We start from the raw sequence: 24,419 nt of genomic DNA, 5'->3' as shown, positions 1-24,419 counted from the left end.
CAGGGAGGCCTGGCGAGCTGCGGTTCATGGGGTCACAAGGAGTCCGACAAGACTGAGCGACTGAACTGAGCTGAACCCTCATGAACTAATAGCTCCCAAAGGCCCAACCCATGAATACCCTCAGAGGGGGGATTAGGTTTCAACATATGAAATGAGGTTGGAGTGGGGCCGGGCGGCAGGAGGTAGACAAGAAGACCACAACAAAAAACACCCTCAATCTCTGGAAGCAAAGGAGTGGGGAAATGCCCCTCAATAATGTACAAATGCTTTCCTACCTTTTTACTTGCAGTGTTCAATGAAAACCATGCTTTGCCAGAAACCCTAAAATACAAGGGCTTCCCTGGTGGTTCAAACATAAAGAATCTGCCTGCAGTGGAAGAGATCTGTTTCCCAGGTTGGAAACATCCCCTGGATAACGGAATGGCTACCCACTCCAATATTCTTGCCTGGGTAATTCCATGAACACAGAAGCCTGGCAGGCTACAGTCCATGGGGTCACAGACACTCTGGGCAGGACTGAGCGAATAACACCTTCACTTTCACTTTACTGAAGAAGTTGAAAGCTTGAGAATGGTTGGAAGTTGTTGAAACAATAGCCCTCAAAATACTTCCAGGAATGTGAATATGACAAATCACTAAAAAGGAAAAAGACACCCACCCTAGAGCCTTTCAAAATCAAGATTCCAACCTTTCCACACCTCGACACGGAAGCACAGGCTCTCATAGAGAGAGGTAGTACCCCTATGTAAGAGACACTAGGGTTGGCCCAGATGCGGCGTGTGGATGTGGAGTGTCCAGAGTAAAGGGGTGACGGGCCCACTTAAGACACTTGAAAACTGGAAACTTTGGTGCTTTTTGCAGTCGACTGTTTCGGGACTGAGCTTACAGCGCTTTGTAAGTAAGCTCCACTCTTTCCAGCTTGACCCAGCTTGCAGACCTCACTTAAAAGCTCACCGCACCATGCCCAGACTAGAGGGCCTAACTGGGGCAGAAATTCGCGATCAAGGATCTATGGGTCCCTGAGGCAGTGCGGTCTCGTTTCCGGAGAGCTGGAGCGGGCGAGCGGGCAGCGTGTTTGAAGATGGGGGCGAATGGGTGCGGCCATCACGCTAGAAGTGCTAGGTGCCGGATTTTGGAAAAACTAAAAATATTAGGGAAACACACAGGCTCTAACATCCCTAAACCCTTTCTTCTGGTGAATGCAGCAATCTGGGACCGTGAGCGCCTACCCCAAACTAAACTCAGCCAGAACATACCCATCCCTCGGCTCGGGCGCCCTCCCACTTCGCGCACGCGCCGTGCAAACCTGTGCTTCCGCCCTCGCCGCAGAGCGCCTAGAAGCGAACTACGGTGGCTCTGCTAGGGATAACTTATTAAGGTCCTACCATGCAGCAAATGCAACCCGAGAAATAAGAACTGGCCGGGAGAGTTTAGGAAGGCGGCTACGAAGACATTTGCAAAAAGGAACAGATAAATGTATTTGGGGGTGGGAGGGTTAAATCTCCCTGGAGAATGAAATGGCAATCCATTCCCGTATTCTTGCCTGGAAAAATCCATGGACAGAGGAGGACAACCATAAGGAGGAAGAAAATTTAGACTATGCCTCAAAACCAGGGGCCCGGGGGTGGTACGCTGAAGTCCCTGTCGGGCACCCGGAGCCCTGCCTTGGGGGCGTGGCCTCGTGCTGCCCGGGGTTGGGGCGGGGACTGCTCCGGGCCACGCCCCACTCTGCTAGAGGCCAAGGACGCCGCACCTACACTTCCGCTGCGCACAGCGTTCCGCACCAGGCGAGCGAAGGTGATCCAGGTGAGTCCCGGGACCTGTGGGCAGCGAAGAGGGTGGGCCTCGGGGGCACTTCAGCTTCTGCGCTGGGCACTGCCCATATCTCTGCCATCCCTAGCTGAATAGGGGCTCGCTCGCTCGCTTCTTGATTGTAGTTTCTACCTTCCCATCCCCTTTGCCCTCCATCCTCCCCATGATGTAGTGAATTTGGAGCGTTTAAGTCAGGCTAGCCTCGCTATCTAAAACTCAGGGAGATTCTCAAGGTCAACGCTTCCTCAGTTACGTCCCTTCCTCTCCCCCGTTCCCTGGGCTGTGTGGACCCCGGGCTCGCTCTTTCTGCCTCCCGGACCCCACCCGACCCTGCCAGCTGCATCTCTGGTGCACAGGATGGGCGCGCAGGGCACGGCAGGGGCAGCGGGCGGTGCAGGCCTGGTGGGTGACACAGGTTTTTAAAGTGGCCTGCGAGCGCTGCGCCAGCTGCGGGTGTGCATGTGTTGCTAGGAAGTTTCCGGGAGGGCCTCCCAGGGAATTGTGTTTATTTTCCTCCGGCCTTGTAGAAACGTTTTTCCGTATGTTTGTATTGGAACCTACGAGTGGGTCATTTCCTACCGCCGCCTTAAAGCAAGAGAAGAGGCGGAACCTTCGTTTAGATTCTGTCTTGGATTTCAGAGGAGTCCTTCATCTGATGTGGCTGCAGGGAGCCCTAGGGCCCCAGCGGTGGAGCAGCTGCAGGGCGGTGGAAGGGGCTGGGGGCTGATTGGTAGCTTATTCCCCGATGTTCCGGCTTCTGCTAACACTTTCCTTGAGTGTCACGAAGCTTACCGCTACATTGTAGCTTCGGGGACCAGAGTATGGGAAAGGAGGTGAAAGAAAAGCAGAGACAAAAGAGGGCGGGTAGGAAAAGAGCCTTGGGCTTGTGGCTTTAATCCCCGAACAGAGAAAGGGGGTCCTGGAGGGAAGGACTCCCAATTGCTCTGCAGACGTGTGACTCTGCAGGTGCTGTAGACCTGGGCGTGGTCGTGTGGAATTGCCGCAGATGTTAGATTTCTCTGTCCGTGGGAGCTGAAGCAAGGGCACCCCTTGGGAAATCTGTAGATCATCGGGAGCCTGCAGTTTCTGGGAAGCATCCAAGGTTACTGGTCAAAATTACAGTCTGTGCTTAATTTAGGCCAACCAGTTCAGTAATGAGCATATAGTACGTGAGTCAGGGAATTGTTCATTCTCACAGGAGTTAAAGTTAACTGAGTTTAATACGTTTATATCTAAAATCCAAACAAATACTTTCTGCGGGGGAAGACATTCTGTGAAGCTTCCCTCCTGACACAGTGTTACAGAAATAGAAAACTTCGTCAAGCCATTCCCCACCCCACTCCCAAATGATGTTACTATATATAAAACAGAGATACTGGTAGAGGTACTGTGTCCAATCATAGAAAGCGCACTTCCAGGGCTTATTCCAGACATAAGGAACAAAACTGGAGAAGGACAGTCTTACCCCTTATTTCGACTTAATCCTGCCAGTTCAGGGTTCTGCAGAGATGCAGTCCGTGAAGGGGAACCTCTTAAGCTGGAGGATAGTAAAGGAGCTGAACCTACATGGAGAAATCTGGAATGAAGTGAATGACAAATCAATCTGTCAAAAAGTAATTTAGTGCCAGCTGCACAGATAGCAATATCCAAATATATTCCCTATATTTTTATTTAAATATTCTGAATCTGTATTCAGAACAGCCTTGCCAACCACAATTGATCATGAACCATTTACCTTTTTTTAAAGCAATATTTGTTTAAAAGAATATACTGCTATGGTTTTTTGCAACTGGTTTCATTAATACTACTTATGAGTATACCATCCTTTTGAAAAAGAAGAATTCAGAAGTTACCAGGTAGGTTACTGCTATGTAGAATAGAATTTTTGTATTGCCCTGTCTCTTATGTTGTCTACCTATTTTCCTATGGGGCAGTTATACGACCTTCCAAATACATTTGCAAACACCTTTAAGGATTTCAGCATTTAGAATCATCAATCCTCTGTTACCCTCTGAGTTCTTTCTTGAGTCCACCTACTCATTAACTGGAACTTATATTCTAATATTTTGGTGTCTTAATTCACTTTTTTATTTAAGAGCCTAAGAAATTTATTTTTATCTATATGCTTTTTAAAAAACTTCTCCAGCCTAAGAAATGTGAATGATTATGACACAACTTCATTCTAAGTACAGACAGGCCTGAAGAGTTAGACTCTCGTTTCAGACAAGACCTGCCGCCTATGTAATTCCTTCATTCAGAGGGACTCTGAATGGAGACACTTGGGAACTCAGCAGCTGCTAAGAGTTAACTACAGTCCACCCACATTTCTTGTGATGGAAAATCCAAGTGGTGTCAGTGTGACTCAGTAGAGGTTTTTTTGTTCCTATCCAGGAAGTCAGAGCTTAGTTTCACTCTGCCCTTCCGTTCCTGTATAATACTAATTAAGGGACAGGTTGTGTGGGAATCATGATATAAAAAGGAAGTGCCAATTTCTGTGCTGCTTTGCTTCTTACAGACCTGTTCACCTGAAAGATCAGAGGTTTGTTTTTTTTTTTATTTTCTAATATCTCTCCTCTTTTCATACTGCATTGCTGACACTCATTAAAAAGAAAGGGGAAAAAAAAACTTGGACCTTTTCCAAGTTTTTTTCTTCTTCCAATTAGAAAGCTCTCAGGCTTTAATCAGTCATAGACTTGGAGTTAATTATTAGCTTTCTATTCTCGTTAATATATCTTATCGTCAGGAGAGGGTCTGGGGAAGTAGAAAAGTCTCTGAAGAGGTTAGGTGTGGTCGAACTTGCTCCTCAACTTTGTTGAGAGAGGATATATAGCCAAGAGTTTAGAGCATGACTCTTGAGCCAGACTGCCTGGCTATGTGTGAATCCAGGCTTTCTCTGTGATAGCTGCGTGTCCTGGGCAAGTGACTTAACCTTCTCATATTCAGTTTCCTCATCTGCAAAATGGAGTAATAATATATCATAGGGATGCTGTGGGGGTTTAAATGAGTTAATATTGATGAACTATTTAGAACCGTGTTTGACACATAGTAAATATGTACTAATAATAATTTATTAATAATCGTTGATTTTCCCTACCACTCTTCGTCTAGCCTCTATCACTACCCTCCAGCCAGCACTGGTCTCCTTTTTCTTCCTTATACAAATAAACCCTCCCCTTTCTCTGTGCCCGTGTCCTTGCTGTTTTCTCTACTATATTCTCATATCTCACATGACGTCCTTCAGAGACCTTAGTTCATACTCTTCCCCTCCTGTTTCATGATCCTCCCAAGTTGTCTTCCTCCTTCTGACTCCATTTTCTGGAATGCCAGGACCTCCTTTCTCTGTCTTGATGACCAGTGTAATCCTGCACTGTGTGTGGTACCCAGCATTCAGTAGGGGATAACATGGGGAAGGAGTCATCTTGAGGCAACACTGAGGAAGGTGGTAGGTGTGGGCTTAGTTAAAGTGAGCATTCCATTAGATGAAATGGTTTGTTCTGGATTGATTGTATCAAATCAGCTCCCTTGAATGAATTGTTGTTGTTCAGTCACTAAGTCGCGTTCCACTCTGTAACGCCATAGGACTGCAGCACACCAGGTTTCCCTGTCCTCCACTGTGTCCTGAAGTTTTCTCAAGTTCATGCCCATCGAGTCAGTGATCCTGTCTAACCATCTCACCCTCTGCCGCCCTCTTCTCTGTTTGCCTTTCCCAGCATCAGGGGAATGCATTGTTACAAGAGTTTTATTTTCTTCTGCGTCCCATGACTGCTCCCTGTTCTCTCCCCTGTCCTCTGAGATTGGTGCCCTTAGACCATGGGACATGTTCTGCAGCCTGTCCCTGGGATCACGCCTCCCTGGAGGCTGGGCTCCAGATGGTCCATGATGGCTCAAGGCTTCTAGGTCAGTGCATCAAGGAACTCTCGCCCATAGGGTCAAGAATTCTTGGGTGAAGAATCTGTTTGGGAGAATTCATCTTTGCACAAACAAGGGAACCCAGGGTTTGTGCAGTCTTATAGTCTAGTATTCTTCGATTCCTGAAGAGCTGACTTACCAGTTCTTCCCAAGGGGGATTCCATTAGGCATGTTTAGTGTTTTTCACGCTGCAGTCAGACTCCAGAGAAGAAGGGAGCAAGTAATCTGCTTTGACCGTAACAGAGTGTAACTGTCAGTGCAGGCTCATCCAACATAACCAGGAAACATTCACTCAGACTTGAGCATCAAATGCTCCTTCACCAGCCCCTCCCCTGCTCGCAGCAAGGATAGTGATATAGCCATTTGTCCTCAGCACTGACAGTTCACCAAAACATTGGAATTAAAATGACATATGTGAGGCTTCCTTGATGGCCCAGTGGTAGAGAATCCGCCTGCCAACGCAGAAGACATGGGTTCAATCCCTGATCCAGGAGGATCCCACAGGACTGCAGAGCAACTAAACCCACTGCCCCACAAGTACTGAGCCTGAGCTCTAGAGCTCAGGAACTGCAGCTACTGAGCCCACGTGTTGTAACTACTGATGATCCACAACAGGAGTAACTGCGACTATAGCGTAGCCCCCTGCTTGCCACAGCTAGAGAAAGCCTGCCCGGCAACAGAGACCCAGCACAGCTAAAAAAGATAAATAAATGCTTTTTAAATGACATGTGGAACTTGAATATTTTATATTCCAAGCTGTGACTACTTAATCTTCAATTGAATAGGTTTGGATTGTAGGACATTTATCTCTTAAAAAGACAGCTCTTCCATTCCCCTAACTTATAGCTGACTTCCACCTTCCGCGTGTTCTGCTAGCAGTATTGATGAGGAATTAAAGAATGTGAGGAACTGGGAGAGACCCACTTTATGATCTGCCTCTGCTGTTTGCCTCACTTGCGTTAATAATTGAGGCTGGAGAAGTGTTGGCCTGCCTATTTAACTGACTTTTCATTTTTAGCCCTTGGAGAAATGTCTACTGAATATGCAAAGCAATTGTGGAGAATAGTTTTTCTTTCCTTCTCTTAACTGTCCATGTCTTCCTTTAGCTGCCATTTGAAACTTTGACTCTCAAACAGGTTTTACCATCTGTTTAGCATAGAAGTTACCAGACTGGCATTTTGAAAATGTAGGATGAGCCCAAAGAAACTCTTTTTTTCCTCTCCCATCATGGAAATAGGGAATTACTTTTGCGTTACTTCTTTCCAGGCTCTTAACTTTCTCCATTTGATATGGTCACATGAAGCCCTTTAAGTTACCATCCTTGTATTATTCACATGAAAAAATACCATGTAAAATAAAGGACCGTATATAAGGAAGATTGGATTAGTAGCACAGGCAGCCAAATAAGGATTTTAATGAAATACTGGGGAAGGGCGCCAAGTCAGTCTGTCAGTGCTCTAGCATTGTCCCACTCCTGATGCATTAACAATAATAATAATAATAATAAAAACTGTTGAGAAATTGCTGTACCGATGGAGAAGAGCAATCTTACAAATGGAAGTAGGGGTTACCGTTATCCACTCTGGCTTTAATTTATTTGTTTGAGGGCAGAGAGAGAGTTGAACGTTGAAATCCTCTCTCCCTTGAAATATTTTATTGATTTTCATTTAGTAAAAGATAAGTTGTTTTAACTGCATGGCTCAAAAGTCATAAATTATTTGAGACCGTTGCCCAGTGCTCCAGCTGGCCTTTCGCCCCCTTTGTGCAGTGCTGCTTGTATCTGGGGAATTTCTGTCGGCAGCTCAGAGGGAGTGGAATAAATAGTGAAGGAGAGCTTTTCCCCAGGAGTATTCTGCTGAGCGCAGTTCAGGAAGTTCTCTGATTAATCCTTTTGTAACTGAAGGAACCCCTGCCCCAGTGTGATAAGCGGACTGGTGGGAGAAGCGGGACTCGGAGGAAACAGCTCGTGAAGGATAGCCCTGGCATGCTGGTGTTTCTAGGAGAATCAGTCATTCCTGGAGGAGAGTACCTTAGCCAGATAGCATAACGAGCCCCATGAACTCAGGCACTGGAGAAGAGCGTAGCTTCTAGGGCTGAGACAACACAGCCTCATTTTAAGTCCAAGCTTGCTCACTCCTAAAGTGAGACTTTACAGTGGTGCCTTGTGGCTTTTTAAAAATCCACTGTCTACTCACTGGCTGTACCAAAGACTTGTTGCTCTACGTCCTGCTCCTTCCACCACAGACTTCAAGGCCCCACCAGTCACCAGGGCACCAGCGTTTTCTGATCTCCCCCTGGAAGCCCACTGTGGTCTGGTCCCGTGCCCCACCTGCTTAACTGCTCTCCCTAGTTTTTTTTTCCTCCAACCTGATACATGCTCAGAAAGTTACATTTGGCCAGTAATAAACGTTTTGACAAATAAAAAAGTTACAAACATTTTAATATATATATTTAAATGTATATATATCTTATGTATGTATATATACATACATATATATGTATGTGTGTATATATATATATGTATGAGTGTGTGTATATATATGTATATATATATGTTTAAATATATATATTATAGGAGTAATTTGGTTTCTAAGGTATTCTCAGGATATGCAAGCATCCCAAGGTAGAGCCTGAGGCTGGTGAGGGTCCGTCGGGAAGAAAGGCTGCCCGGGAAGGGGTAGGACTCTCACAGGCCGTATTGGTGGGATTGGACAGCAGGAGTGATTTAGGAGGGAGGGCTGTCCGAGTGTATTCCCTTACAGCCCACTTTTGACCTTCGACACACGGGCTCCACTTTCTACTATTCCCCTAAAACCTGGCCATCACAGGGTCCCCCTCACCCAAGCCAAGAGCATATTCTGTTTGTGATTCTTCACAGAGGTGTCCACTTCTTTTCAGAATTCTTTCTTCCTTACATTTAGGGTCTGTACTACTTACTCCTGGTCAGTTTTCATACCTGGAAAGCTCTTTCCGTGTGTTGGAGTTGAATCCACCCCAAGGCTCACCATAATGATGGTCATGTTTGCTTAATCAAACAGCTTTCCCTTTGGAGGGTGATGCTTCCTCTGCTAACACTTAACAATTGCATACCCTTTCTTCTTCTACTCATGTCATCTTAGTCCCTTGAGGGAGAAGCAGGAAGTATTAACTGTTACATGACGTGTAAAGACCCTAGTCTGGCCCTGACTCTCTAACCTTATCCCCAGCTGTCCTCGCCAGTCACTGGGGTCCAGGCCTTCTCTTGCCCAGAGCCTTCCTCTGCACCTGCTCTTCCCTCTGATTGGAAGGTTCTTTCCCTCAGTGTTGCGTGGCTGTTTCTTCTGCATTCATGGGTCACTGCAGATGTTGGCTGCAGAAAAGCGATCTTTCCCAGACAATCCTGCTGTTGTACCCCCTCCCCCACCCATCCCCTTTCCACCACTGCCTTATATGTTCTCCATAATAGTCATTGCTGAGGACTTCCCTGGCGGTCCAGTGGTTAAGATTCTGCTTTACAATGCAGGTGATGCGGGTTCAATTCCTGGTTGGAGAACTAAGATCCCACATGCTATGGAGCAACTAAGCCTGCATGCCATAACTAGAGAATCTGTGCCCCGCAATGAAGGATCCTGCATGATGCAACCAAGACCCGATGCAGCCACACACACACAAAAAGTCATTGCTCTCTCAGAATGACTTTGCATATTTCTTGTCAGTCTTCTGTCATTAGAATGTCAGTGCGTTGAGATCAGGGACTGCATCTTGTTCACTGGTATATTCCCACACCTAAACAGTGCCTGGCATAGAATAGACACTTTGTATATTGTGGTTGAATAAATGAATTAAATGTTTCTTGGACTCATGCTGTCCACACTAGGAGATTAACTTCTTCTGTCATTATGCTGTCCACGTCAGGAATCTAATAGACTAGCCTTTTGCCTAATTTGAGTCTATTCCAGACTATCAGAATTAATTCCTAAGTCAGAGCATATTACTGATTTGTAGAAAAGTCAATATCCTCCTTATTTAGGAGGTATTCACATAGATGGACAGATAGTATACTTGCCAGGATGTATAATATGTCTTTGTGTTTGGATCAGCATTTAATAAGTGTTCATATGAGATGCTTAGTCTAGCTTATCTCATTTAACTCCTCAAACCATCCTCTGAAGTAAATAGTATTCTCCAATTTGGCAGAGAAATTAAATAACATTTACAAGCTCCCAGAGGTGAGGTCTGAACATGAGTCTTACTCCAGAATTCTCACTGTCTGTGCTTCCTTGGATTTTCCCATGGCAGAAGATAAATCATAAACAGCATTCAAGTCTGCTAGGAATAAAAACATTCCCAAAAGGATTTCTGCTATTAAATAAGAGACAAGAATTTTCTAAATAAAAAGAAAAACTAATTCTTTTTAAACCTTCAGTTTAATGTTCTCTCAACTGTTTTGACTTAAGTGTGCCAGGAAGTAGTTAACTGGAAGCAAATACCTCTATAATTACTAAGTGAGGAGGGAACAGAAACACTTCTGTCCTATTTCTGCCTTTCCCCAACCCATTTAGTTTCACTTTTGAGAGGAGTTTTTAAAAATATTTGTTTGGACTGCATCAGGTCCTAGTTGTAGCATCTTTTGTTGCAGTGTGGGCTTAGTTGCCCCTCGGCATGTGGGATCTTCGTTCCCCAACCAGGGTTCAAGCCCACATCCCATTGACTGGGAGCTGGATTCTTAACCAGTGGACCAGCAGGGAAGTCCCTGGTGGGGAGTGTTTGTACTTGGTTTCGGATCATTGCTATGAAGGAAAAATCTGGAATCGAGTATTTGTTTTCTTATTTGCCTACTTCCTCCAACAGAACATGAGCTTCCTGAGGGCAGGGGCCAAATCCAGCTTGTCATCTTCTCTCTTACACCGGCCCACGGAGCAGCCGTAGGAGGCACTCAATAAGCCTGACAAGTAAATGAACATGCACTCAGCCCCATGCAATGTGAGCGTGTCTGACTACAGGGAGGGCTTGCATGACTAGAGTTTGCTGATCTCCATGGTTTGTACTAGAAGCCTGCTTCCTTCTGAATACGCCTGCTTGTCAGATAATCTGTTGTAACATGGCTCGCTGTTAAGAGTTTGGAAAAAGAGGGGAATGTGTGTAGTTATAAGCTATGTGTGCTCTCTTAAAATAGTAATTCAAAATTATAAATTCTTAAATTGATATCATAAATATCATCATATATTCAAACCACCTTTTATCACTGAATCAGAGCAAAGACAGTTAATGGAACATTAGCACACAGTGTAACCTAATATGTAACATTTATTGAGTACTTACTATATGGCAGGTAGCTTGATGGATGTTTAGAGACAGTGTCCCTATTTAGCTTTACCGCTACTCCATGCTGTGGGGTGGGTACCATGATCATCTCCAGTTAAGAGGCGAGGAAGTCGCGGCTGCTGAAAGACACAGTAATTTTCTTGAGGACACACAGCTAGGAGTATGAGATCCAGGTTCTAAACCCAGACAATTTGATTTCAGAGCTGCACCCTTACCTGCAAGGCTGTGTACTACACTTAGTGGGTAAGTTCAAGCTAAAAATCAGGTCTGATTCTTCGGCTCCATTAAACATACTGCCTGTTCCTCTGTCTCCTCAATTACTAATTATTGTCAGGCCATTTTTTTTTGCTTGTTTCTTTTTTAATTTGCTTACTTTTAATTGGAAGATAATTGCTTTACAACGTGTTGGTTCCTGCTCTACACCAGCATGAATCAGCTGTAGGTACACATATGTCCCCTCCACCTTGAACCTCCCCACCTCCCCACCCCACTCCTCTAGGTTGTCACAGATCACCAGGTTGAGCTCCCTGCGTCATCCAGCAGTCCCACTGGCTACCCCTTTTGCATATGGTAATGTATAAGTTTTAGTGCTACTTTCTCAATTCATCCCACCCTCTCCTTCCCCCACTGGGCCCACAGTCTATTCTCTATGTCTGCATCCCTGTTGCTGCCCTACATATAGATTCATCAGTACCATTTTTCTAGATTCCATATATATTCATTAATATATGATATTTTTCTCTTTCTGACTTACTCCACTCTGTATAACAGGCTCTAGGTTCATCTACCTCTCTAGAAGTGACTCAGATTTGTTCATTCTTATGGCTGAGTAATATTCCATTGTGTCTGTGTACCACAACTTCTTTATCCATTCATCTGCTGATGGACGTCTAGGTTGCCTCCATGTCTTGGCTGTTGTAAATAGTGCTGCAGTGAACACTGGGGCACTTGTGTCTTTTAGAATTGTGGCTTCTCAGGGTGTGTGCCCAATAATGGGATTGCTGGGTCATATGGTAGTTTTATTCCTAGTTTTTAAAGAAATCTCCATACTGTTCTCCATAGTGAGTGACTTTATCAATTTACATTACCATGAATAGTACAGGAGGGTTCCCTTTTTTATCCTCATCCTGTCTCACATTTATTGTTTATAGATTTTTTGATCATGGCCATTCTGATCAGTATGAGGTGAAACCTCATTGTAGTTTTGATTTGCATTTCTCTAATAAGTGATGTTGAGCATTTTTCCATGTGTTTCTTAGCCATCTGTATGTCTTTTTTGGAGAAATGTCTGTTTAGGACTTCCGTTAGGCCATTTTTTATATAACTTTTTGGCATATATTTGCTCATTTTAGACATTCTAGAAAGGTACAAAGGAAAATCTAATTCAGCCATTTAAAAATAACTATGCTTATGATTTTGATATTTTCTTCTTTAATTTTTTCTATTATTGAGAAAACTAAGATATACACTTTGTTGTCTTTTTTTTTGACCTAACACTCTATATTTTAAATCTGTTTCACCATCTGAAATATTTCACTATTTTTGATGATTATATTCTATTCTATCTTATGGCTATGTTATTTATTTAGTTAGTCCTCTTTGTTTGGACATCTGTACCATTTCTGTTTTTGCTGTTATACACAGTGCTGAAGTGAATGTGTTTGAACCGTATCTGTTTGCCTTCCTGATTACCACCCTGGGATGGATTACCAGTAGAATTATTGAGCATTTTAAAAATATGAACAGTATAAAGCATACTACCTGCTTTCAGGCTGTTCTCCAGATGGTTCTGTTTTACATGTCCCCCAGAAGCATGTAATACTGCAAAGTAACTAAATAAATTTTTATTTGTATGGATCATAAATTTTAATCTTTACAGCTGGTGTGTGACTAACCCTGAACACTGCATGAAAATTCACAAGTGCTATTATACAACCAAGACAGTTACAGAGTAATCTATACTGGTCATGAAAGTTCAGTTCCAAAAGGACCAATGGGTGTCACCATGTAGAAGGCAAAGTCTAGGGCAGAGTTCCCACCCCAAGAACCTTATCTTGCTGGGTGGATATATGGGTTGCTGGTGACACAGAGCAGGTATGTAATCAACAAACTGTGGTGTGCAGCCCGAATGAGTGCTTCTGTCAAAGAGAGGTTTATGTTCCGCATATCAGCTTCTCAAGCCTGTGCCCTGGGAGCTATCTACTAGCCGCGGCTGGCCCAGCCTTGGGTGTGGCTGGGGATGCCTGGGATAAGGCTCCTGTGAGCTGAAGTGCCTCCCCTTTCCCAGTGTACACACCCGAACCCACCACAGGTTGGGAGTGTCCAACTCCCTGCCCTGGATTTCTCAGAAAATAGGGATTCGGCAAATGAAGATTTTTTTTGTTTTTTGACCCCTAAGTGAATTAAACAGATTCTTTTCTTAAAGGACAAGCCTAAGCACTTTCGATCCCCATGGGATCTGTGTCTTCATCAGCTACACTGACAGAGCTTCTCTGTGCTCTGATCTCTTTCTCCAGGAATTCATACATCCAATTGCTTCCATTGTTTCAGTAGATACCTTAAGGGGGATCAAAAGGAAACTGACCTGGGTTAGGCACATACTTTATGCCAGGCACTGTGCGGAGTGGAGGGATCATTTTGAAAGCCACCTGGAGCTTGCTTCATTTCTTCTACAGCTTTCTGTGAGCACACACTCTGAGCTTGGCACGTAGGATGCCAGACAAACATGGTCTCTCCCTCGTGGGAGCTAAGTAGCTGGTGCAGTTGGCTGCTCTCTCTGTCCTAGCCCTGATCACACCAGCCGGCTGCAGCGCCTGTGAAGCAGGGCTCTTCACTGGGTGAAAGTGCGAGGCGGTGTCTGGGCGGGCTGAGAAGGCTTGGCTTCTGCATTTGCGCAGGCGTGTCCATGGGTCCTGCAGGGAGAGCCTTGGGGAGGGCCTCCCCTCTCTTCCTGCCCCCGGCACATTTAGCTTCCTGACCCATTGACACCATCTTTTGCAGAGCACCTACTTTAATCAGACTCTAGGTCCCCCTTAATGTAAATTCTCTGTCCTTCAAAGGTCTTGCTCCTGCTTCTGCTTGCCCCCACCCAGATTCCTTTTCCCCGAGTACCTATCACCACAGCAGCATGTGAGGAGACATGTGAGCATGTTCATTAGGGTGTGACTGCCTCAGCATGTCCTCCGAAACTGCATTTATATTTTGGAAGAGGAGCACGCTAGTAGACATTAATTTCCAATTGCAGATTCTCTTAAATATTTATGTATTAGTTATTTATTTGACTGCACTGAGTCTTAGTTGCAACATACAGGATCTTTAGTTGCAGCATTAGAACTCGTAGTTGCAGTATGTGAGATCTAGTTCCGTGACCAGGGATCGAACCCGGGTCCCTTGCACTGGAAGCATGGAGTCTTAGCCAGTGGACCACTAGGGAAGCCCCAAATTGCAGATTTTTGAGCAGTTGCCTTTCCAAGTTCATTGCCTACAGTAGAAACATCTGCTCAAAAGGCACTTCTCTGTCCTGCCATTTACCTTCTTCTACCCAAACCCTTACAGGCCAGAAAAACAGGCCAGTGACTTGGCCATGAGTTCTAATGTTTTGCCAGGGCTAGCTGGAGTATTTGGGGGGAAATTCTACAGCCTGTTCTGGTCTTAGCTCTGCCTTCACCTCGCTTGCCTCTATTTCCTTTTCTGTAAAATGGAACTTTTGGGATTTGGGGGAAGCTGAAAAGTCGCAAGGTGACCCCAGGCTGTGAGGGAGCCGAACCCACCATCCAAAGCTGAGGTCTGAATGGACTTTCAGCTTGGAAACTTTGATCTAAACCAGATAGTAAAGTAAAAGTCGTTGAGTCGCTCTTTGCGACCCCATGGACTATACAGTCCATGCAATTCTCTAGACCAGAATACTGGAGTGGGTAGCCTTTCCCTTCTCCAGGGGATCTTCCCAACCCAGGGGTCCAACCCAGGTCTCCCTCATTGCAGGCAGATTCTTTACCAGCTGAGCCTGACCGTGTAATTCTTAGACAGTCAGCTTTTGGCAAAGTCAGAAACAGCTTCATTTTCAATAGCCTGTTTGGCCTAGATGTGTTGAACTCCAGGGCAATCAGATAGTTGTGTTTATTTTAATTTTCAAAGAGGTGTTTGGTATTCACTCCGTATTTTTGTTTTACTATCTACTACTAAAGCTTTCTCCCCAAGCTGATTTTCTAAACTCTGAAAATGACTAACTCTAGAAGAGAATGAGGGCGGGGGAGCTTGGAGGGCAGCCAGAGACTCCTTGCTCTCTGCAGGCACACGTGATAGCCCAGGAGAGGCTGACCTGGTGGTGACTTCGGTGCTGAGTCATGGGAATGGACCTTTCCAGAATGTGTCCCCGGGCCCGAAGAAGAGGGTGGTGGGTACCCCTCAGCAAGCAGCTCCAGGTGAAGAAAGAATATAGCAAGGGAAACTGATGGGAATTACTGTGGAACATGGTGAGGGGTGCGTAGATTTTAGGATTTTGTTTTCAAATGTTATTTTGCAGACGTAAGGGAAACTTAAACTTTTAAAGAGCTGAGCTGTTTCCAGGCCCCAGATTCCACACTGAGAAAGATGCTGTGACTCCAGTGTCTACTCAACTCTGAGTCACCAAGTGGAATTGAAAGGGGACATGGGAACCTAATCGGAATCTAAGTTTGAATCCCAACTCTGCTACTTTCTCTTTTAGACCTTTGGAACATTACTTAACCTCTGGGCATTCTTTGGAAGATAGGGAGAATACTATCTTGTAGGGTTGTTAGTGAGGATGACTAGAAACATTTTGGAGCAGGGTAACCCTCCCAGGCTTACGGGAGAGATGGTAGCCAGACAGTTAGCAGGGATGGAAGCTCTAAACTGAGGGCAGAACACACACTGGAGCTGTCGGCCATGCACGTGGTGGGCCAGCAGCTGAGATCTAGGGAAGCGCTGCAGCTCTTTCTCTGCGTGCTGCCGTGCTCTTTGGACATCTGGAGATAAAAGCTCAGAGAGGTTGGAGGTAGCACTCACTACTTTGAAATTATTAGGGCTTCTTCCTAACCACCAAGTTTTCTTCTCCTTGGCCTTCCTTCTTTCCTACTGGGGCAGGACAGGAACTCAAGGAGCTGAAATTGCCGAACACTGAAAAATGCTGAGATGAGCTTTTTTTTCCTCCAAACATTTCATTAAGAAATTTTTCAAACATGCAGAAAAGTTGAAAGAATTGTACATTTATCATACATATATCTAACACAGGTTCTAGAATTAATATTTTGCTATATTAGCTTATATCATCATTTTTGATGCATTTCAAAGTAAGTGGCATTGCAGACACCAGGACACGTCATGGGGTTAGTTTTGAAGTATTGGTTTGATGAACACCTTGAGTTCTCCAAGAGCTGCTCAGAGCCCCATTCTGCTTTTGAAGCACTAAAAATAATCCCTTCCCTTCCAGTGTGATGTTCCTGTTCTATATTAGCACATGCCTCAGGACCCAAGGGAGGCCTAGAGGTTCCTGCCCTCAGAGTGTCTCCCATGCTAGCAGACAGACAAAAGCCTGGAGTCATTGTGTCCTTACTGGTTTATACCCTGTCTCTCTCTCTCTCTCTCTCTGTTTTTCCCTGTTTGTCTGTTCGTCTCCTTCTGGTAATCTTTGAGCATTTTGCTTATGAAATATTTTTTTTAATTGGGGTTTTTAGTGTCCAGACCATCCTGTGGCAATGACTACTTCAGTAGTTTAGATAAATCTCATAAATGCAGTGTTGATCGAAGGAATTCCAGCACAGAAGAGAATGTGATCGTGAACATTTCTGTGCACATATTGCAGACTTCAGTCCTTTTTTTAAAGATTCTGTTAGGTAGTTAATGTCTCTGACTACCTCTTAGAGCCATCAGATCACTCACACCTCTTTTCGATCTGTAGGGATACTCTTGCTGGTAACAGAGTGTCGCACTCCTGAGACCTCCTGCGGGACAGAGCCCACGGTGCCAGGCAGCCCCCTAATGTGTCCTTTCTCCCACAGAGTCAGGATGGCCGTCCTCTCTAAGGAATACGGTTTCGTGATTCTAACTGGTGCTGCCAGCTTCTTGATGGTAACTCATCTAGCCATCAATGTTTCCAAGGCCCGCAAGAAGTACAAAGTGGAGGTGAGTGGGAACACAGTGGTGGCCTTACAGGCCTGTCGGGGGCAAGCACCCATTTTCAGCCACGGAGGAAGAGGTCAGGGGCTAGTGGCGCTAGTCTGTTCTTATTAGAAACTCTGCCCCTGGCTGGCAGGAGCAAAGAAAGAAATACAGGCCCCTGCTGGAGAGTCACTTCGACCTTGTTTCACTTTTGTCTCTTCTGTAGAAAAACCAGGTGTGCATTTGTCTGGAGCTCTTTGCTGGGAAGAGAGTTATTTTCTAAAGGAGGTTAAACAGGGAACTCCCTGGTGGTGTAGTGGTTAGGACTCCGTGCTTTCACTGCTGAGGGCCTGGGTTCAATCCCTGGTTAGGTAACTAAGATCCCACAGCCCCTGAGGTGTGGCCAAAGATAAATAAATTTTTAAAAGCGGGGGTTAAATTGCAGTTGTTTTCTGGTGTGCCACTTTAAAATGATGTCTTCTGGTGATTTTCCTGTCACCCAAGTAGAAAAGAAGCATGTGGCGCTGCGGTTATCCCGTGCTTGGACATTAGATGTAGGGGGAAGGTCTGCTGAATGCTTCCTTTAGCTCCAGCTAATCTAGAAGGGATAATTACTGAAGCTGTCCCTGGCGAGCAGTTTCAAATGTCTACTCTGCTGAATAATTATAATTAGGCTCCCTCAGTAGAACTCCTTTTAAAGTTCTCGTCTAGTTTCTTTTTTTAATGCGCACATCCATTAACATTCTCACACACTCTGTTTCTGTTCCCCTACTAAGGGAACCTTAAAGGATGTGGTATCTGGTTGACTCTTGGGAGGGAGTTGTTTCCCAGTTGCTAATCACAGTGCATCTCAAAGCCACTAGTGACGGCATAATGTCAGCAAGAGCACTGACTTTGGCACGGGCTGTCTCCATCCCTTGAATGGCACAGACCTACATCCTTGTTCTGGATGTTAATAGACCCAGATTGAATCTGCCTCTGAGAATGAGACCTCTCTCACTGCATGTGTTTAAGCAGAAAATGAATGATCATCTACCAAAGTTATGACAGAAGATGCTTTGGGATACATTACATTTAAGGCTGACTTTAACTCTCGTCACTGAATGCTACACTTGGCCGTATGATCACACACACTTTGTTTTAACAGTATCCTACCATGTACAGCACCGACCCTGAAAACGGGCACATCTTCAACTGCATTCAGCGAGCTCACCAGAACACGTGAGTGCTGGCCCTGCTGGGCCCGAGACGTCTTCACAGTGGGAGCTTTCTGCCCTACACCTCAACCCTTGGTTTGCTGAGCAATTGGGATGATGATCATGGATACTCATTAAAAGTATCATAAAATGTGTTTATGAACAGGTTAAATATTAAGCAAAATTAAGAGTTGTCAGGATGGCGAGAGACTGGATAACCTTTCCTTTCCATTTCTTTTTTTAAATTGAAGTTGATTTACCTTGCTGTGTTAATTTCTGCTGTTTACTGACAGCAAAGTGATTCAGTTATACCTACATTCTTTTTTTACTTTCTTTTCCATGATGGTTTTCTACAGGCTATTGAATACAGTTGCCTGTGCTATACAATAGGGCCTCGTTGTTTATCCACTCTGCATATAATAGCTGACATCTGCTAACCCTAACCTCCCACTCCATCCCTCCCCCAACATGTCTTTAATGCTACGGTACTCTTCTGCAGTATTTATTTGCAACAAGCCCACTCTAAACTGATGCTGAATGTCCCAGCCTAGGGGCTGAGAGGCTTTGAGCTCTGTAATCAACTGACTCTAATTCACCTCATCACTTTGTTAGCTTTGAGGTCTTGGACTCACTGTCTTCTGAGTTACCTCTAATCCCAAGCAAAGCAAAAGAAGGTGGATGATCTTAGTGGTCTGGCCTTCCACCTCTAGTCAATGATTATTTTTACTCTCAAATTTCTAACTTGGCAAGTAAGAATGTAAAAAGTTTTTAGTTTTACATGGACACACTTAAGTAGGGTGCTTTTCTTTAAAAAAAGTTTTTTCTATCTATTCCAGGTTGGAAGTGTACCCTCCCTTCCTGTTTTTTCTAGCTGTCGGAGGTGTTTACCACCCAGTAAGTACTGAGCACGCACAGCACAAGTTTTTTTGTTGGGGGGTGGGGTGGAGGAGGGAGGCATCTAATTAGATTTAATAGATTTAATTCACTGAGCCTTTGGGGAGGGAAGAGGAAATGAACATTTAATGAACATCTTTGATGTCTAGGCACCATATATTTTAAAGAATTAAATTCTGTTACTTCTTATGAAGTTTCTTAAGGCAGGTAGAATTTTTCCCATTTTTTTTGTTTTTTTTTTTAAAACAGATGAGAAACCTCTTGAATACTGTATAACTTTCTCAAGATCAAATAACTGGAGTAAAAAAGTCAATTTGAACCCAGGACTGTCTGCTCCTAGGAGGTTCATGTTTATCGAGTTTTCCTTTGCTGTATTTATTCAAGCAACAGAAATTTCCTGGACACCTGAGGTTACTGCAGTGACCAAAACAGGCAGACTCCTGGTCTCATGCACTGACTCTTAGTTGGGGTTACAGACGAAAAAGTAATGCAAGTATTGGGTTGGCCAAAGAGTTCATTTGTGTTTTCCCACGTCTTATAGAAAATCCCAAACAGACTTTTTGGCCAACCCAATATGTCACGTCAGTTCAGTTCAGTCGCTCAGTCGTGTCTGACTCTTTGTGACCCCATGGACTGCAGCACACTAGGCCTCCCTGTCCATCACCAACTCCTGGAGTTTACTCAAACTCATGTCCATTGAGTCGGTGATGCCATCCAACCATCTCATCCTCTGTTGTCCCCTTCTCCTCCTGCCCCCAATCCCTCCCTGCATCAGGGTCTTTTCCAGTGAGTCAGCTCTTCACATCAGGTGGCCAAAGTATTGGAGTTTCAGCTTCATGCAATGTGTAGTTTGTTAGAAAGTGGTGCACCCCATAGAGGAAACACAAGTGGGCATGGTGGGAAGGGAATGCTGGGGGACCAGTGCTGAGGGGGCAGCCTGGAGGGGTCCCTTGCTGCGAAGGTGATGCTTAGGCAGCTGGTAGGGAGCACATACCTCCGTGTCTCCAGACACCCCCAGGCAGGAGATGAGCAGGGGAGGCCCTGGAGCAGGAGCCTCTCTGGTCCACTTGGGGCACAGTGAGCAGCCAGCTTTGGTGGTGAGCAGGGGTGAGGGCCGGGGCGAGGGTGGACCTCGGGACCTTGTAGGCTGTTGTGGCCCTGTGGGCCCTAGATTCGGTCTGCACTGCACTTATCTAAACAAAGCAAGGTTCTCTGGTTGCCCTTTGAGTCTTGATTTGGACAGAAACTTTCTTTTTGAGGGGCCAGATTTCCCCTCCATTGGGCTGTGACCAGAGGACTGGTACCTCACATTCCGGGCTCTGAGACTTCCGTAAGCCTCTGCTCTGCACCCGAATGGCCTTGCACTTTTCTTGTCAGTTGCTAGAATGGCGCATCTATAGTTTATAACCTCGAGGTCTTATATTTTTTTCAAAGAAGTATCTACTGCTCTCTTAGAGAAGATATTTCTCTCTTGTGCCTCTAAAGAGCCCCAACCCTAGCAAGTGACTGGACTCGCTGGTCCAAACAGATTAGCTGGGCTGTGGCGTTACCTGATGTCCACCCCAACCCTGCTCCTGTCCCGCACCCCGGGATCCCGTTCCTTGTGCTTCGTTCTCTAAAAACACTTTAAGACCACTCTGAGGACAAGCACCTAATGCAGTTCCTGGGTTTACAGAGTAACCTGGCAGAGAACACAGGCCTGCTAGATAGTGACGTGTGTGCCTGGGCGTTTGTTTATAGTTGTTGCATACTCCCACCGATATTTAACATTCCCTAAAATCATGGAAACAAATACAAACCCTAAAGTAGGCACCTCACCCCACTGATGGCAGTGCTGAATGGAAAGATGCTTGAGGACAGGGGCATACGGTGACTCACGTCCTCACACCTCTCCTGTCTCCTCCCTGGCCTCCTTTGGACTAGGTGGGTTGTCCCCCCAGGAGGGTGGCCAAATGGAAGCATTTTCCATCTCACATGAGTTTTTCCTCTGTCTTCTGAAGAGTGTTGGAAATGGGGAGACTGTCCTCTCCCAAGACTGCATATTCTGGGGTTCACAACATAGCACCCTCTCTGGCTTTTTCTGGTGGAGCCCCACACTTATGCGTAGGTCGCAGCATAGCCCCTCCGAGCCCCCCGGGGGCCCTCGCTGAGATGAAGCGGCACACAGCAGCGGAATGCCCAGGCCACCCCTCACGGCACTCCTCCCCTGGTCCTGCCTCTCCGCTGGCTTCCTCTCCGGGTTACCCTGCATCCCCGAGGCCTGCCTCTCCCAGAGCAGAGTGGCTCTGTGCTCCAGCACACTGACTCCTCCAAGGCAAGCCAGGCGGTTCCTGCCATCCCACCTGCCTAGGAGAAGGCCAGCAATCACCGCTCAGGTCTGTGGGCAGTTCAGAGAAGGATCACAGTGCTTTGGTTTTCCCGACCGAAAACAATTTCATTCTACCCTAACTTTGGTAGGGAGTATTTTACCATATCTGTGAAATTGCTGACTTTTTATTGAAAAGTGTAATCAATCCTAGATGTTAATAAAAATCTGCCTGTTTCTTTAATGCAAATACTAACAGAGCCCTTTTATTTTAGCGTGTAGTTTCTGGCTTGGGCTTGGCCTGGATTGTTGGACGAGTCCTTTATGCTTACGGCTATTACACGGGAGGTAAGGACACACTGCTGTCTGCCAAGGAAACAGATTTAAAATCTTGTGCTACTGTACTTTCCTGTTCAGCCAGGCTTTTCAAAAAGCAAAGTAACTTAATTTTCCCTATCTCTTCTGTAACTTGATAACCAAGTTGTAACTATCAAAGTAACTTGATAACCAAGGTGAAAGACTGGTGATCTTCTTTCCTTTTGTTAATCTTTGAATAGTATTTAATAACAAAGTCATTTTTATTGAACATTTTCAATGTGTCTATTGCTGTTCTAAGACCTCAGCATATGTCATTTAGCCCTATAACAATTCCATGACATAGATAGTATTAATATATGGATGAGGAAACTGAGGCTTAGAAAGATTAAGACTCCAGGTCACAGAGCTACTAAGTGTAGATTTCAAACCCAGGCAGTCAGACTCCAGATCTCCTGCTCCTCATCAGGACTGTAAATGGTGTTTCTGAGAGAGAAGTGGGGAAGAGACTTTTCTCGCTGTGCTTACCTTCTGGAAGAGGAAGAAAGTTCCCAAAGATGCTGAAGCAAAGCTCTACTTATTATCCTATAATTTGATTTAAAGTCCACACAACTTTACATGCAGTATCTGACAAGGGACAGCTTAGGCTAAAGAGCTGGCTGACCTCTGGAGACCAGATGGTCTAACGTGCAGCCCCAGGTGCCTTGATGGAATGGCTCATGAATGCGGTCAGCATTGTGATTGCCGTGCGTCCCCAGTAACTGCTGTTCTTTCCTCTTTTTTTAGAACCCAGAAAGCGGCAGCGGGGAGCCCTGAGCTTCGTCGCCCTCATTGGCCTGATGGGCACCACTGTGTGCTCGGCCTTCCAGCATCTTGGTTGGGTTAGAACCGGCTTGAGCGGCGGGTGCAAGAGCTGCCATTGAAGAATTATAGGCTTTTTTGAAACTCTCATTCATCTTGAGTGACTTTTATTTTCAGTTACATTTTTTTTCTTAAATAAAATCTTAGCTGGCGTGAGCCTCGTACCTAACCCTGACTCTATCATTTAATTCTTTTAGAGTCTTTGATCTAAAATATAAGTATCCTGTTCCTACTAAATGAGTGAGGGGCCACAGGTATTAAGCACCCCTTCTACCCTGCCAGAGGATCTTTACTTAAGGTGTGAGCTGAGAAAATGTCTAATTGTGAAAATATTCGTGATCATGCCCACTGAGCCACCGGAGAAGGTCCCCCACAATCATGCCATGGCAGTGAAAACCTGAGGCTTGAAGGAAAGTCTCTTTGTGCTAGTTGGGATATAAGATTCTCTTATCACTTGCTAATATATAGAATGACAATAGAATTTTAAAAAATCTCTACTGAAGATTGCTTCTAATAGTTAAAAACTGAAAGTGAAGTTGCTCAGTCATGTCTTATTCTTTGCAATCCCATGGACTGTAGCCTACCAGGTTCCTCTGTCCATGAGATTTTTCAGGCAAGAATACTGGAGTGGGTTGCCGTTTCCTTTTCCAGGAGATCTTCCCGACCCGGGGATTGAACCCAGGTCTCCCACGTTGTAGGCAGACACTTTACAGTTGGAACACTGAGAGACAGACTTAAGATTATGAAAATTAATAAAGGTGAATCTAATTTTCTGCATTTGTATGCTAAGATCTGATTGCATAGGTACAAACAGAGGACACCCTTAGCAACAAAACACAGGAGACTTAAGCAGTTTTAGCTGGCTTGGCTTTCTCTTACCTTGGACGCGGGGTATCTCTTCACGGCTGCTCCAGCAAAGCACAGCTGCTCCTCCTTACGTTGGACGTGGGGTAGCTCCTCTCGGCCGCCACCTCTGGCCTTGGACATGCCCAAAATGCTACTGGAGATCAGTGGAGAAATAGCTCCAAAAAGAATGAAGGGATAGAACCAAAGCAAAGACAACACCCAGTTGTGGATGAAACTGGTGATAGAAGCAAGGTCCGATGCTGTAAAGAGCAATATTGCATAGGAACCTGGAATGTTAGGTCCATGAATCAAGGCAAATTGGAAGTGGTCAAACAGGAGATGGCAAGAGTGAACGTCGACATTCTAGGAATCAGCGAACTAACGTGGACTGGAATGGGTGAATTTAACTCAGATGACCATTATATCTACTACTGTGGGCAGGAATCCCTTAGAAGAAATGGAGTAGCCATCATAGTCAACAAAAGACTCCAAAATGCAGTACTTGGATGCAATCTTAAAAATGACAGAATGATCTCTGTTAGTTTCCAAGGCAAACCATTCAGTATCAGTGTAATCCAAGTCTTTGCCCCGAGCAGTAACACTGAAGAAGCTAAAGTTGAATGGTTCTGTGAAGACCTACAAGACCTTTTAGAACTAACACCCCCAAAAGATGTCCTTTTCATTACAGGGGACTGGAATGCAAAAGTAGGAAGTCAAGAAACACCTGGAGTAACAGGCAAATTTGGCCTTGGAGTACAGAATGAAGCAGGGCAAAGGCTAATAGAGTTTTGCCAAGAAAACACACTGGTCATAGCAAACACCCTCTTCCAACAGCACAAGAGAAGACTCTACACATGGAC

The 24,419-nt window shown here is 45.1% G+C and overlaps 1 protein-coding gene across 2 annotated transcripts; it reads left to right on the top strand.

Annotated features, from left to right (window-relative positions):
- The first annotated feature begins 1,538 nt into the window (after nt 1–1,538).
- Nucleotides 1,539–22,882, top strand: MGST3 (microsomal glutathione S-transferase 3). Of its 2 annotated transcripts, none has more exons than XM_043877268.1 (6): nt 1,539–1,806; nt 17,043–17,166; nt 18,290–18,363; nt 19,175–19,232; nt 21,813–21,885; nt 22,639–22,882. In XM_043877268.1, exons 2-6 carry the CDS (start codon nt 17,050–17,052, stop codon nt 22,773–22,775), a joined length of 459 nt encoding a protein of 152 aa, XP_043733203.1. In that variant the 5' UTR covers nt 1,539–1,806; nt 17,043–17,049; the 3' UTR covers nt 22,776–22,882. The 2 variants fall into 2 exon arrangements, with proteins under 2 accessions (XP_043733203.1, XP_043733204.1); XM_043877269.1 differs by lacking the exon at nt 1,539–1,806 and adding an exon at nt 10,552–10,652.
- The last annotated feature ends 1,537 nt before the right edge of the window (nt 22,883–24,419 follow it).

The sequence above is a fragment of the Cervus elaphus genome, chromosome 20 (genome assembly GCF_910594005.1).
Source record: "Cervus elaphus chromosome 20, mCerEla1.1, whole genome shotgun sequence".
Lineage (NCBI taxonomy): Eukaryota > Metazoa > Chordata > Mammalia > Artiodactyla > Cervidae > Cervus > Cervus elaphus.
Note: the sequence above shows the minus strand (reverse complement) of the source record. Positions and strands in the feature narration are given on the sequence as shown.